The sequence below is a fragment of the Dreissena polymorpha genome, chromosome 9 (assembly GCF_020536995.1).
Source record: "Dreissena polymorpha isolate Duluth1 chromosome 9, UMN_Dpol_1.0, whole genome shotgun sequence".
Lineage (NCBI taxonomy): Eukaryota > Metazoa > Mollusca > Bivalvia > Myida > Dreissenidae > Dreissena > Dreissena polymorpha.
Window position 1 is genome coordinate 61,200,709 of NC_068363.1, and position 15,906 is coordinate 61,216,614.

The 15,906-nt window shown below is 33.0% G+C and overlaps 1 protein-coding gene across 3 annotated transcripts in view; it reads right to left on the reverse strand.

Annotated features, from left to right (window-relative positions):
- The window catches only part of LOC127846430 (uncharacterized), a 62,501-nt gene that overhangs the window by 19,380 nt on the left and 27,215 nt on the right, over window positions 1-15,906 (reverse strand). The window contains exons 3-4 of one of the 3 annotated variants that reach the window (XM_052377668.1): window positions 1,193-1,291; window positions 204-580 (exon numbers count right to left, since the gene is read on the reverse strand). The exons of 1 other annotated variant lie outside the window; for it this stretch is intronic. In XM_052377668.1, coding sequence (XP_052233628.1) covers window positions 204-212 — 9 coding nt within the window. In that variant the 5' untranslated portion in view covers window positions 213-580; window positions 1,193-1,291. The remainder of the gene's footprint in view (window positions 1-203; window positions 581-1,192; window positions 1,292-15,906) is intronic. One more of the 3 variants, XM_052377667.1, reaches the window with a different exon arrangement.

Below are 15,906 nucleotides of genomic sequence, written 5' to 3' on the forward strand. Positions count from 1 at the left end.
ACTGTTAGATTAAATAAATTCTTTATCACAGTCATTCTCAAGATTTTTTAAGTCATATCACGGTGATAATTTTCTCATCAATCATTTGACCGGTTCGGCTGTTTGGGGGAATGAGGGGCAACAATACAGAAATCCTTCTCCAGTCAGGTCTGTTGTGTGCTGCTTAGAGTAATTTATCCATAGAAAGGGTTGTCCACTCTTACATTATCCATCCAGCTTTTCTTCTGACAGTCTCGGCGTCGACCTCCCTATATCGTGCCCTGGATAACAGTCTTGCACAGAGATTCGTGCCCGGTGACATTTCCAAACCAAGCCAGCTGTACCTAAGCACAAATATTCATGGTCATGGTAGTGCAGTTATAAAATTGCCCTTACTGAAGCTTGTTTCATTCCCTTCACTGTTGTCTATTTCTCAATATGAAAAAATCAAAAGCAATCCAGTGTGATTTGTCCACTTCATATTGAGTGCTTAATCTATTTGCTTATCGATATGTAGAGAGAACATTACCGGAATCGATTTGCTGTTGGCATACATGGTAAAGTCTTCTTGGACCTTGTATAGTACAATCTTATCTCAGTTCTGAAATTTAAATATAATACCATACAGTTGACAATATAACAGCAAATACATTTTTAACACATTGAATAAACACACATTCACAGATGGGCATGAAGGATTTCTTTGCCTATTGATTTTTGCAGTAAAATTAAAAGAATACTTAGCGTTATAAATAAAGTTATTGGCTGATCACAGATGTTATTACAATTTTATTATTATAAACATCGCATTAAAAGTAAAAACAGAAGCAGTTCAGATGATGTACTCAAAACCGTTCAGACGATGTACTCAAACAAAAAACGTTCAGACGATGTACTATTTTCCAAATCCCTCGCCACAGATCTAAAAAAGCTTAAACAACGTGGAAAACCTTGTACGAAATATTCTAAGCATGTTAGAAAGCAAAAACTGTTGTATTTATATGTTTGTTTGTCATCTTGAATATATATAGCAAACGCGTCAAAATAAAGTATGTTCAGACGATGTACAATTTTCATTGTTTATTGTGTCTGGATGTTTGAGAAAACTACAGAAATCTCAGAAAAACGACAATAACCAGAGTACATAAGGAGACTAAGCGGGTACTTTGCGCATAGTTATCATTAATTTAGATATTATAAAATATGAGAATACCTTGATTTCCGTCATTAAGCGAGAGCTTTTTCAGCCATTTTGTGCGTACGATGTACTTTTGTGATCACGTGATTCCCCGCAGTGAACACTGGGTCACTTCTATAAATATGAACAGCCAGTAAATAAATACAAGAGAAACAACAAGAGGGTCATGTTGCAACAAGGTAGCTCACCTCATTCAACAAGTTCTGCAAATGATAACGCTTAAACAGCTTAATAAGGCTTTAAAGAAAGAACATATTAATTTCAGTATATTTAAACAAAATTGAAGGTCACTCAATGAACATGTATGATTATTTATTTTGAAATTCAGTCCGTGGTCTTAACTCTTTCAGTGCTGGAACCGAATTTTAAAGGCCTTTGCAAACAGTTTGGATCCAGATGAGACGCCACATAACATGGCGTCTCATCAGGATCCAAACAGTTTGCTATTGTGATAGTATTATTTGAAAAAAATCGAAGAAAATGCTAATTTCAGAAATTCAGCAGACGACATTTTAGCAGAGGACAAATTTCCCAGCATGCAAAGAGTTATTGATTTTTAAGTTGTCTGAAAAGCTTTACAAGGAAACCTGTTCAAGCCTCTGGTGTCCATGCTTTTTAACAATTCTAAATATTAAGTATGAATTTTGTCCAGTATGAAAAAAGGAACATTCCTGTGATTTCTTTTATCTGATCATCATTTTTTTAGCAGAAGAATGTCAGAATAAGATTTCAATATTAGCCTAAAAAGGAAAACTTCTACAATTGCTTTCGGCCATGTTCTTCTAACACATAAAATTATTTTTTTTGAAATTTGGCATAGGGTCACCCAAAGAATATTTCTGTGAAATTGTTCTTAAATGCAATGCTCGTTTTTGTTTCTGAGAAAAATTTTCTATTTAGCCATAAAAGGAAAAGAGTAATGTTTATGTAATGCATTTGAAAAATATTGCAGGATTTGCAAGAGGGTCCTGGCATTGTTTCTGTGAAACTATGTACAAACCAGATATTAGCTTCAAAAAGCAGACTTTTAATGTTTGCTACTTTCTTTAGATTTTGGTCACCAAAGTGTTCCTTGAATAGAAGAAATTTGGTAAAGGACCACCCCATGACATTCTCTGCAAGTTTGGTCAAAGTCTACAAGTGTTTTTGAATCCTGGTGCTCAGGTGAACTTAAAACTGATGCTGTGAATGTGACATGTTTATTTTCTGCATCAAATACAATAGATTATGTGGCATAGAACCCATTTTAAAATGATGTGGCTCTTTTATCATTTGTTTTTGGCACAATTTAACAACAAAATGTAAAGCACTAAACCAATGGTGAAAATGCTCTAATTGAATAGACCATTATTAATGTCCCAGACATTCTAATTGGATTACATGCAAGAATTACACTGATCGTATTTTAGTGTATTTTAGTGCCAGATAAAACAACCAAAATATTTATCATTCAAACTTCAGCTTAAATTGAAGAATCAATACAATTCTATAAGCTCTAGTGGTGACAGTCTACACAAGCACTTTTGAGATGGGTAATGCAATGTTTTATGTACTGGCATTAGCATCAATAACAGCTACAGGTGCATTTGAGCAGTATTGAGATCCAATCATATGGTTGTGAATATCAGATCAACACTACTTGCAGGGCTCAACATTAACCGAAAAACCAACTTGCCCTACCGGGCCAGTACTTCCAAAATCTACTTGCACTGAACGTAAAGCAACTTGCCCAAAGATGAAATATCACATCAACTGTAAACCTCATATTGTTTGATAAACCAAAATGATACACAACAAAACTTTTTTTATTTTTGAACATTTAACAAAATGATTACAGCAAGTTAAGTCTAAATTAAATGCTTTTTGTTCTTTTTTGCACTTTTCAGGGCGGACAACTAGATTATAAAATAACTTGCCCAGACCCAACTTTTACTTGCCAGGGGCAATAGGACAACCATAAATGTTGAGCCCTGACTTGGTAACACAACACATGGTTTTGTTTCAGAGTTTGTGGTGTTGAGCAAACATTGGCTTTGAAGTTGATATATTTGATGTACCATCAATGTAAAACTCTCACCCTAGGCTGCTTATCATGCTGGCAGCCTTTTTTAAGCCATAAACACTGTATTGTTTGACTTTGGAATAAGGCATCAAACTTAGAAATGATGTTATTTTGTCATTTTCTCACACAAAACTTTACATTTCTTGGTATTAATGTATGTATGTAATATTCTATCTATAAATTAAGTATAATGAGTACTTTTCTGTGACTTTCTTATTAAAAGTTATTGTGTTTTTTTATCATTGTCACTTAAAAAAGATAAGTTGTATTTGATGATTTATTATTGACAGGTAAATAGAATACTAATATATAACAGCGTTATTACACAATCATTGATAATGAACCTTTGCTAAGCTTATTTTAAAGTATATTAAATCTAATACAACATACAAATCAATCAAACCTGTTATTAGTCGCATATCACTAAGCAAAAGGCATCATATATAAAGGGAGACGATTGCACACCTGTAATTTTCACCTGTATAAGTACAAGTATGAGTTTGCTCCCTTCTATTGCCCATGGAACTTGATTGGTTTGATGGGAAGCACAACAAAAAGTTCAAACACCTATAAAATATTTGTCTATTCATTCCGTAACAATTTCCAAACTGTTGAGAAATTCAAGTCATGTTATTTTTCCCTTGCTCAATGAATCCAAAAATGGCATGATCAGTGATACGGTCATTCCATTCTTAAACATCAAATTACAGCAATATTCATTTTTTAAATTTTTCAAATGGTGCTACCAATAATGGTAAAAGAAGCCCTTAAAATATAAATAATCAAATCTTGAGAGACCTTTATAGTATTGATTTCAATCCATGTGCATAACAATTTGTTGGACAATAATGTATTACAGTAATGAAGATTAATCCATTAAAACAGAATGGTGCGCACACTTTGAAAGGTTTAATAAAATAGTTACTATACTGTGATTTCACTTTTATTATAAAAAGTGCAATAATATTGTAAAGCAATATCCCTGAGAGAGTAAATCCACAGCAACTAGACAAGGATTATCAATTACTATCATACTTGTAATTTCATACCGTATCATCCATCTGAAGTCATCATAAGGTCAAGGTCAAAGGTTGGGTAAGTGTTAAAGTATTAAACCATGTGGGAACAACTTCTTTAGACCAGTCAGAATCAGTATTTTATATCACCATGGCAACCAATGATCAGGTTCTTAACACTTAAATTCTACCTGGTCTACAAACCTTTTTTAATAGCCTTTTTCAATAATGAATATCAAGACATTTTTTACTCCAAATGAAAGCGAAAAAATGCACATTTTAAGGCACACAAATGGAAAAACAAAGCTCAACTTAAGCATTTTAGCAATGCTCATGAAAAATCATCATACCCCTGCAGGACAGCAAGGTTTCACATGCAACAGAGGATTACACTTTACAGCATTAGCTTAATTTTTCCCGTCAGAATTTTCAACTTCCACTAACGTTTTTTAATTGACCTAATCTATTTCTGCAAAGCAAAGGTTGCCTTGGATATCTTGAAAAATGCCTAAAATGGACCAAATGCCAATTGGCCAATTATATTCTATCAGAATACCAGAGTAAATGAAATAACAAAAACCTGCATATTATTATATAAGAAACGTCTTTATAAAACCTGCAGAAAGAAATCTTTCATGAAGAAACAACAAAATCAGTTTCATTTTTTTTAACATAAAAACATGGCAATTTGCTAGCCCCAAGACCTCCCCGGGAACCCTTTCAACTTCAAAAACAGTTAATTAAAGTAAACTTTGTGTTGTTTCCAGGGAAAGTCCACACTTTGATATAGGACAAGAATGAGAACTATTTATAAGTCAACAATCTACCATGGGTCAACTAGAAGAACTACCCATGTGACCTGTACTTATCACCGAAATAAAAGTTGATTTTCAGATAAACATCAGATTAATGTAACAAAATATGGATAGATTTCACGAGATCAAAGCTGCCGGATGAGGGATGCTAATTTATTGGCGGGCTTCTGCACAATTAAACCCTCTACTGTTGATTAAAACATTGCTGATGGCACAAGATTGGGCAGATGTGCAAATTGATGAAATTAAAACATAAAGTAATGCACAAAGTGAAACACAAGTGCTCACTGATTTACATAATCAAGAAATTATACATCTTGCCAAGTGAATTAAGAAATTGTTGAAAGAATGAACCCTGGGACATGCTGTGTACATTTTAAGATGCACTTTTTATGAACCTGAAAGATACAGCCAATTACGCTAGAACAAAAAATATCAAATGTCAGTTAAATAGCTCCAGTGAATTGTACTACTGTCAGCAAATTGCATGCCAGTGCAACACAGTTTAACATGCTATAATTTCTCTAAAGAAATTTCACAGAGAAATAACATCACCATTAGGTTCATTAAAGCAAAACAAAAAGTATTGACCTTTCTGTCTTAACCCTTTGCATGCTGGGAAATTTGTCATCTGCTAAAATGTTGTCTGCTAAATTTCTAAAATTAGCATTTTCTTCAATTTTTTTTCAAAGAATACTATAAGAATAGCAAACAGTTTGGATCCTGATGAGACGCCATGTTTTGTGGCGTCTCATCTGGATCCAAACTGTTTGCAAAGGCCTTCAAAATTCGGTTCCAGCACTGAAAGAGTAAAATAATATGAATGATAATGGTGTGTAGGGTGTCCTATAAACAGTATAGATTGAACAAAACAATACATATGGGGGAAATATTATTATGGATAAAAAATGGATATGTAATAACAGTGAACATATGGATCATAATAATTACCATGGAAACAATGTACTTCTGATCCATAATACTTGATATGGAAACACTTTATTTGTTAGACCATAAGACTTGATATGGTAACAACTATGTACAAACGGACCATAGTAATAGAGTATTGATAGATGTTTAGACTCATTATGTAAACAATGTATAGATGGACTATAACAATTTATATAGGAACAATGTATAGATAGACTATAACAATTTATAAAGGAACAATGTATAGATAGAATATAACAATTTATATAGGAACAATGTCAATGGACTATAGGAACAATGTATAGATGGACTATAACAATTTATATAGGAACAATGTATAGATGGACTATAACAATTTATATAGGAACAATGTATAGACGGACTATAACAATTTATATAGGAACAATGTATAGATGGACTATAACAATTTATATAGGAACAATGTATAGATGGACTATAACAATTTATATAGGAACAATGTATAGATGGACTATAACAATTTATATAGGAACAATGTATAGATGGACTATAACAATTTATATAGGAACAATGTATAGATGGATTATAAGAATTTATATAGGAGCAATATATAGATGGTTTATAAGAATTTATATATAGGAACAATGTATAGATGGACTATAAGACTTTATATCGGAACAATGTATAGATGGAACATATTATCACTTGATATGGGGACAATCTTTTGATGGACTGCCTGACTTAATATATGAACAATGTTTTGATGGACCATACAATTTTATATGGTAACAATTTATTGATGGACCAAAATACTTGATAAGGGCACAATGTATTGTAATGATGGACCAAAAGCATTGACATGGAAAGAATTTACGACTTGATATGGAAACCATGTATACATTTACGATAAATCTTGATATATAGCAACATCCTATAAACTGACCAGACAACTTGATATGGAAACGGTGTTCTATAAAAACATAATATTGATTATAAAAAGCTTTGATATGAGAATGGAAATAAGAAATGAAATAGAATCACTGAAAATAAATAACATGAGTATGCTATAGCATTCGGATACAAACATAAATTCAACGTTTGCATACCAAACAAGTTATTAAAACTATTAACTTGAAAAAAGCAAGACTTAATGCAATATTGTGATTACTCAAGTCTACTTTTAAGTTAATATTGCGTTGTCTAAAATGTTTACACTTTGCAAAAAAACACTAAATGGTTTGCCTTATTAGGTTTAGGCATATGAGTTATGCAAAATCAAATGAACTTAATTACATTTAACCAGGGGTAGGTGTTCTACATCTTTTCCTCTGATTCAGATTCATCTACCATCAATTTCACGGCATTGTGAGCCCAACTAGGCTCCTATTCAAACTGTGTCACATGTAATCTTATTAAATTCGAACAAAGCATTGAAATTATGGGCACGCTGAAGCTGGATTCCCATACATTTGCCATCAGATTTCCTATTTATTCGGGTTTAATTAAACAAGCAATCGCCTGTCTTGATAAATGAGTTTTCTATTCAAGATTCCCTTGTAAGAAGTTTTCACAGTTTTGGACTTGCTATAATTAATATCGTCAATAATTTCAACAGGCCGATGTATAAATGTTAATGGCTCGAGTATGAACTAAAGGCATTCTTCATAAGCACTGAACCTGTCCCTAGCAACTGCGATAATGAATTTACCAATGTAATTAGCACAAACAGAGAATGATGCTACAGGTGGTAATATTGTGAGAGTATTTTAAAGGCCGTCTATAGCCTAATCCTGCTTGGAGATATGACAAGTATGGTCACACTGTGAGGCTTTGATCTCCAGAATTACTTTCTGTGACTGAATGCCCGAAATTAGCATTAGATCCTTGTTCAACGTGAATTTGTGACCACAGGGGAAAAATGGGGTCAAATGAAAGTTCCCTTTTAACCGTAACTCTTCCCAGATATCAGTAACTTAACTATTTCAGTGCTGGAACCGAATTTTGAAGGCCTTTGCAAACAGTTTGGATCCAGATGAGACGCCACAAAATGTGGTGTCTCATCAGGATACAAACTGTTTGCTATTGTGATAGTATTCTTTGAAAAAAAATCAAAGAAAATGCTAATTTGAGAAATTCAGCAGATGACATTTTAGCAGACGACAAATTTCCCAGCATGCAAAGGGTTAAGTATCATCATGCAATCTGCAGTTGCTTCTCCAAACTCTATACTTTCATTCTGCATTTGTATTTATTGGTTTAATACAAGAGAAAAGCAAACCACCTTCCAGGTTACTATTTGTGAATTCTGCCATATGCAATACAACCTATCAAGTTATTGTTAATCAGAGTTGTTTCCCTTCATCTTATCTTCCACACATTTTTTTGTATAATCGTTTGTTGTTATTCTTTGGACCAAGAAGCATATTACATTCTGGTAAAATAATGAAGTGTCACTTTATTACAACTTCTTTTTTGTTAACTTTTTATGAAAGAAAGTTGGCAAATCATCATTTATCCCAATCTGTTTCAGTTAAGTTAACACAGCTTTTATTTGAATACCCCTGCGAAACGTTTTAGAACCGTTCTATATAATTTCTAGAATTGTACTGGAACAAATGACTAGAAGTGTTCTGCAATCATCCTTAAAATTTTCTAGAATGATTTAAGAACAGTTGTTGAATGTTAAATGAGAATAATTTCTAGATTAATTGTTCTAAAACAGTTCTGAAGGTTTGTTCTAGAACAATTATTGAACCATCGTTTTAGAACTATTCAAGAATTGTTCTTGTATAAATTTCCAGAACTGTTTTAGAACAATTGTTCTATAAATTTTTCTCATTTAACATTCAACAACTGTTCCATAATAATTCTAGAACATTTTCAGTATGCTTACAGAACAGTTCTAGTCGGTGTGTCCTAGAATTGTTCAAGGACATTTTCAGAACTGTTCTAAAACGTTTGTTCCAGACTTATTTGAAACAAAACATCGGAACTGTTCTAAAACATAGTGAACTATTCATCAGGATTAACCTGATTACCTTACATTATTAAATAAAGTTTATATAAGAAAATATATAAACTTTATTTAACTACAACAATATACAAAATTGTTACAGAATTAGAAAATAAGTATAAAACTGTTGACATGAATATTATGCATAAACATTAAGTATAATTAATATATGAAAAAACATTTTAAAGGGAGGAAAATCCCCTAACATACAGAGAGGTAATATTGTAGAACAATTGTAGAACAATTGTATACCTTGGTTCTAGACCTGTTCTATATGTGTTCTTATTCCCCATTAGAACTTTTTTAGAACTTACTAATTTGAAGTTGAAGTCAAATTATCATTGTCTGAATTAGTTTATTTTAAATATGTAGAACAATTGTAGAACAATTGCAGACCTTAGTTCTAGACCTGTTCTATATGTGTTCTTATTCCCAATTAGATCTTTTGTAGAACTTACTGGTTCTTAAAGAGTTCTAAATGTGTTCTAGAACGACATTTTAGAACATTTTTAGAAATTTCTTGAACTTATTTTGTCCTTGAAATGTTCTTGAATATTATTGGAGCAGTTTCAGAACCAAGCCATGTTCCACAAATGTTCTGGATTTATTCTAGAAAACTGTTTTGAAACAATTCCAGAACATATGTTCTAGAATGTGAATATGGAACGTTCTAGAACTCGCAGGGGTAAGAACAATATATTTGAAGACGCAATTTATACTTGCAAATTCTTAGAAACCAAACAACCAAATGCAAAACTTAAAATGTATGCATAGGATCGGGATGCCACCATTCCATTTCACTGAACAAGGAAGCAAGTTATTTTTGCAACATATAATGTATTCAATTAATAGAGCACAAATGTGCTAGTCATTTGTAATCAATGCTCACATAAAGCCTATTTCACTTATGTGACATTGACCTTTAAGCAAGGATCATAGTTGTTGCATACAGCATGTTGACGATGAAACATTCATGATTGTTACATAGACCTGATGGTCACATGATCATCTACGGCAGTATTATAAAGACTGAGCACCATATTTTTTAAGCGCCTTTGAACGTGCACTCTTGCATGAAAAGGGCGCTATATAAATCCGGTATAATAATAATAATAATATTTTAGGCACTATGCACAAACTTCAAGTGTCCACTTTGAAATTCCATCATTTGTGACAAAATTATGAGCCTGACACAAACGCCTACTGTCCATGGTAAGCTTAACCATGAAGTGATCTACAAGGATATTGCATGCAACATGTTGTCTTGTTAAAGTAGCGCACCCGTAATGATTTCCGGCGATTTATTTTACGATCATTGCCGATCTTTAATGATCGGTTATTTCCGAGAGATGAATTTCATTTTTTTCAAACTTCGAATTTTGATATATGTTTATGTAATTCCTTTATAATACAGTATTTTCTCACAAAAAATATTGACTTTGATCCAAATATCATCTGAAAAATACGATTTCAGGATTTCTTCAAAGATCGCAGAGCCTTTTTATCGGTTTACTTATTTATATCTAACTTAAGCTTTTACGAATGTGAAGTTGTCGTGGTCGAGTGGTTAATGCTTTAGACTCTGCATCTTTTGGGATTTTCCCGCGCAGGTTCGAATCCTGTCGACATCTCATACTTTTTGTGGCGCGTTTTATTTCTTTTCTAACGTAGTTTGATTTAATATAGCATATAAGCTATGTTTATTGTTAAATATGTTGCAATTTTTATACACATTCTTCAATTTTTAAAATTAAAACAACGTTATGGCTAAATTGGGTGATTTAAGGCTGAAAATACGAATCATGCATGTTGCATTTTTATTTTTATTTCAAAAAGTAAACGGTAAATCTGTCTATTTCTTAGTACTTTTGCTGTATATATTGTATCTATAAAAACTAAGTACAAAATATTACTTAAATGATACGATTTTATTTTGAATTTTATGAGACTTTGTTTTTAACCAACCCAATTTCTACTTGGCTGAAACCACTAACATTTCATGGCGCTCTTCCATAGATAACTAGTTATAAAAAATAAATATCTGTAAAATAATACTTATTTTATCTTGTTTATACTTAAAACACCTTTACTGCATCTGTACACACCAACTGCATGCCCATATTTGGAAATCTCGATGAATTATGGAACTTTCATTTACCCAAGGGGTGCAAATAAACTGGACAAAAGCCGAGCCTTGGGTTGGTTTTGATAAAAATCTGTATATTTTTTTTTAAAGCATGAAAAGCCTACCTAAAAATGTGCATGTAGTTCAGTGAATCGATGCTGATCAAGAAAATAATACATTAGATTATATTTGGATATGTGCCCATTACGGGTGCGCTACCTTAAGATGGTAATTTGTACCAATTTATTCCAAAATCCCATCTTGAACAACAAAGTTATGAGTAAGACATGAAATGCCCCACAAAAAACACACACATTCAAACACAAACAAACACACACACAAACAGGTAACGAATAAATAGCCATTTTAATCAACATGTTTCTGAAATGAATGGCATGAGATGGAAACCAAGAAATAAGAAAAAATCACTGAAATCAATTTGGATTTGGGTGCTTTGCTTATGCTAATAATTAAAATTGCATCGTAACATAATTTTCCCATAAGACAGGACCCATAAGAACAACAGAAATATATGACCTCAAATATGTAAATGTAGTCAGTCTGCAGTACATACTACAGTAAAGACCCAAATTAATATTTATTCTTCTTGTCCAAAGCTGCTAGCAAATATTTCGGGGAGGCTTCATTAAAATTGACAATTGTTTCTATGGATGGCAGTACAGGCCCATTAAGAATAACCCAGCAAATCCGAGTCCATTAAGAAGATTGGTAAAATCTGATTAATCAGAGAGCGGGCCTGAATGACATGTCCGTCTTTAACGCAGTTTGACAGCAGCAATCATTAGTTAAGGCCTGCAATATAATGGCGAGCATAGCTCTGCATTGGGGAATATCAACAGAACTTATTATAGCAAGCGAGCAGAAAAAATACTAGTATCTTACTATAGTATTAAGACACAAGCGGAAATTAAATCAGAAATAACAAAAACAACTTTGAAACACATTTCTTTAATTTGTCTTTCTTATTAAGTTAGTCCACTTTTGCAATTTCAGATGACAATACTGTTTGATTAACATTGAAGACATTTTACATACAACTTCTATCAATAAAATATGAAATGAAAATGATAAGAGAATATATAAATCATTCTTTGACTTTGGTTCTGTATATATGCAAAAATAGCAAAAGAATCATACATAAGAAACCAATTTCATATACCACAAACGAGAGAAAGAGTTCACAAGGCAAAAGCAAAATCACAAAACCATTCAACCCGAGTCACTCATAGAAATCAGAACAACCCCAAATTAGGAATCAGACATCTCAGAAAGCATTGTAGCTAGTTAAGAATGCCATTTGCCTGCTGAAATTACACTCATTATCAACTAATTGGAAGGTAACAATGTATTTTCCAGAACTAATTAATGAACATCACATTCGGGGGACATGTAATTATCGTGTTAAGGTTGGTGACAGCGTACTCCCATTGTCTTGGCAACAGAATGTTATTCAGGGAAAATAAAGACAGTTCGTTCAATTGCAAGGGCACTTGTTGCAGGCATCGGCACGAGATCTCGTGACTCGCAGGTCGCAAAGCAGCCAAAAAAATTGAACATCCAACGCTCTGCCATTCATTATGCTTCAGAGATTTGGAAAAAAAATGTAGCTTTGACCCAGCGTCCCGGTCTCGATTGCTTCATTTAAATGAAATACACATTAGTGCATTTGCAAGTTGTCTTTACAAGCCTCAGGATTATGTTGTGAGTAATCTTCTGATTTTTTTAATGTTAAATTGCCATGGATACCCATTCGTTCTGCAGTTATCACTGAAATCTCTCATGATATACTCCATTGTATATCATGATCATGGTACTGAATTCTTACACATTTTAGAAATCTTCACAAATATTTTGGATGTAGTAATTTTCTGAATTCTTTTATAAAAATCACACAGGCAATAAAAAAATTGCATTAGAGGTGGATTGGGCTAGAGTTTAATCAAGCTTTTGTCTACTGGTTTCATTCAACAAATGAGCCGCATCATACAAAAATGTTTCTTGTGACATATGCAGCCAGCTTAGCTCCTGAACAGCCTGCACATTTGCACAGTCTCTTTAGGAGCTAACCTGTCCGCAAATGAGACCACTAAGCCTTGCAGACTGAGACCACTAAGCCTTGCAGACTGGGACCACTAAGCCTTGCAGACTGAGACCACTAAGCCTTGCAGACTGAGACCACTAAGCCTTGCAGACTGGGACCACTAAGCCTTGCAGACTGAGACCACTAAGCCTTGCAGACTGAGACCACTAAGCCTTGCAGACTGAGACCACTAAGCCTTGCAGACACGGAGACCACTAAGCCTTGCAGACATGGAGACCACTAAGCCTTGCAGACATGGAGACCACTAAGCCTTGCAGACACAGAGACCACTAAGCCTTGCAGACACGGAGACCACTAAGCCTTGCAGACACGGACGATCATGACCAGAATGCTTAAATCTTAGTGATTAAAAAACATTAAAACATAAATTTTTAAACAGTATTGTAAATGTTTAAAAACTTGAGATTAGGTAAAACAGGTATTTATAATGTGATGGGTGATTTAGTGTAGCAGGTATTTATAATGTGATGGGTGATTTAGTGTAGCAGGTATTTATAATGTGATGGGTGATTTAGTGTAGCAGGTATTTATAATGTGATGGGTGATTTAGTGTAGCAGGTATTTATAATGTGATGGGTGATTTAGTGTAGCAGGTATTTATAATGTGATGGGTGATTTAGTGTAGCAGGTATTTATAATGTGATGGGTGATTTAGTGTAGCAGGTATTTATAATGTGATGGGTGATTTAGTGTAGCAGGTATTTATAATGTGATGGGTGATTTAGTGTAGCAGGTATTTATAATGTGATGGGTGATTTAGTGTAGCTCTTTTTAATATAAACTATTTAACTTAATGAAGTGCTTTGCTTTCATCAACGAAATCATCTAAAACTAAAAAATATTAAATGTTGCAAACATATAAACCTCAAATTGTGTTATCACCAAAGAGTTGAAACCATATGGCACTCTTCAGATTTTATCTTTTCATCAAAAACATTCTATATTGGCAAGTGAAATTAATGATTTCAGCAAGCTATTAATTTCGTCCAAAATTTCACCTGTAAACCTCCCATATCATTGCCAAAACATTTACTTAAGACATGTCGCACAAATAAATACAAATAATTTACAGCCAAATGAAATTCCTAATTATCTGAATTTATCAGCCAGAAACATTCTGACGGTGATGACTGTCATGAAAATGAATAGTTTTAATTGAAGGGTAATTTTTGAAAGGCTCGAGCGCTCGCTAACAAAAGCCCAAATGGGATACTAGTCCTGTGTGAACTTTGGTCGATGGGTAGCAAGATACAGGGGATGTCACCTAAAACACCGAAAACACATCCAGATCAGTGACTAATTTTAATGGTGTTTTTGTAATTAATCTTTGATTCAGCATCTCAATTTACCTACTAATTAAAGTCTTATCCTGAAATCAGCGGGTTTTATTGTCCAGGATTTCTCCTGGCCTATGCAATTATAAGGCGATGGAATGTTTTCAATTAAACTGAAGCATGTCGTTTTTTGTATACCATGACAGAGGGTTCGAAATCAAACCATTACAGGGTTTGTACAATTTAATTGTGGGAAAACACATTCTGTTTTAATTTGGTGAAAATTGCAGCTGCAATATAAAGTGCTTAAGTGCTTTACATGCACAGACTGATGTTGACAAGCCAGATATTTTTTTTAAGGAATATTCATTACCATAGTCTATGTAACACTTTCAATTAATTCACTATGAAGTAGTTTGGTCCATTTTTTCAACATAACAGTTAGGAAATTGTAATGCTTATGAACAGTGCCAGTTTTCATATAATTGTATACAAACATATGTTAACATTGAACAAATAAACATTCAAGTTAAAACTGATTATTTAATAATTCCCCAGGCAATGCACCTTTAAGAAAAACTTAAAATGGGTGTATTTTCAATTAGTATCTTAAAAACTTTCAATAAGAGATATTAATTCTTCGAGACAAAGCTATCTTTGTGCCTTGGTAAAGGCCTCACTTCTTTTTAATGAGTGACATTCCCAGCCAAGAACAATAACAGCTTTAAGTACAGACATCCAGGTACCTGAGTAAGCCTATTTAATATTCTAATTTATGTTCACTGTCACAAATAACTTGCTTTTTATGCTTTTTACGTTATCCCCATGAACGATAATTACATTTCAACTTAAACCAGAGCTTAATTCGTTTTACACAAACTGCCAAACTAAAGGTTTATTTATGCAAATTAAAATCCCCAAAAGTCCATGGGTATCACCTATCAAATTTTAAACACCTTATTATCTTTACCAAACTTGTGAGGTTTGCAATTTTATTGTTATAGCTATTATAACAAATCCTGGATATTTCCGTATGGAACAATATCAGTCACTAGATTCCAAGTGATTCTCTCTGTAAAGATTACATTCATGTATATAATCCTTTCTGTCAACAGATTTGTATTGGTGAACAATGTCTAATGGCAGTAATTAAAGTAAAGGATTTTCAGCATTTCACAAACAATAATCTGCTTACTTGATTTTAGAAGTTACTTCCCTTTGATTATTATTCAAATCATAAAATCAAAACAAATGCTACAGTTAAACTGATTAGTTAGAACATCCAATAGCATGTGTGGATACATGTTTTTTTATGCAAAAATGATGCTATGAACCTGAAGAATTAAACACACTGAAACTAATTCAGTGGTATGGTACCATAAAAGTATTAAAC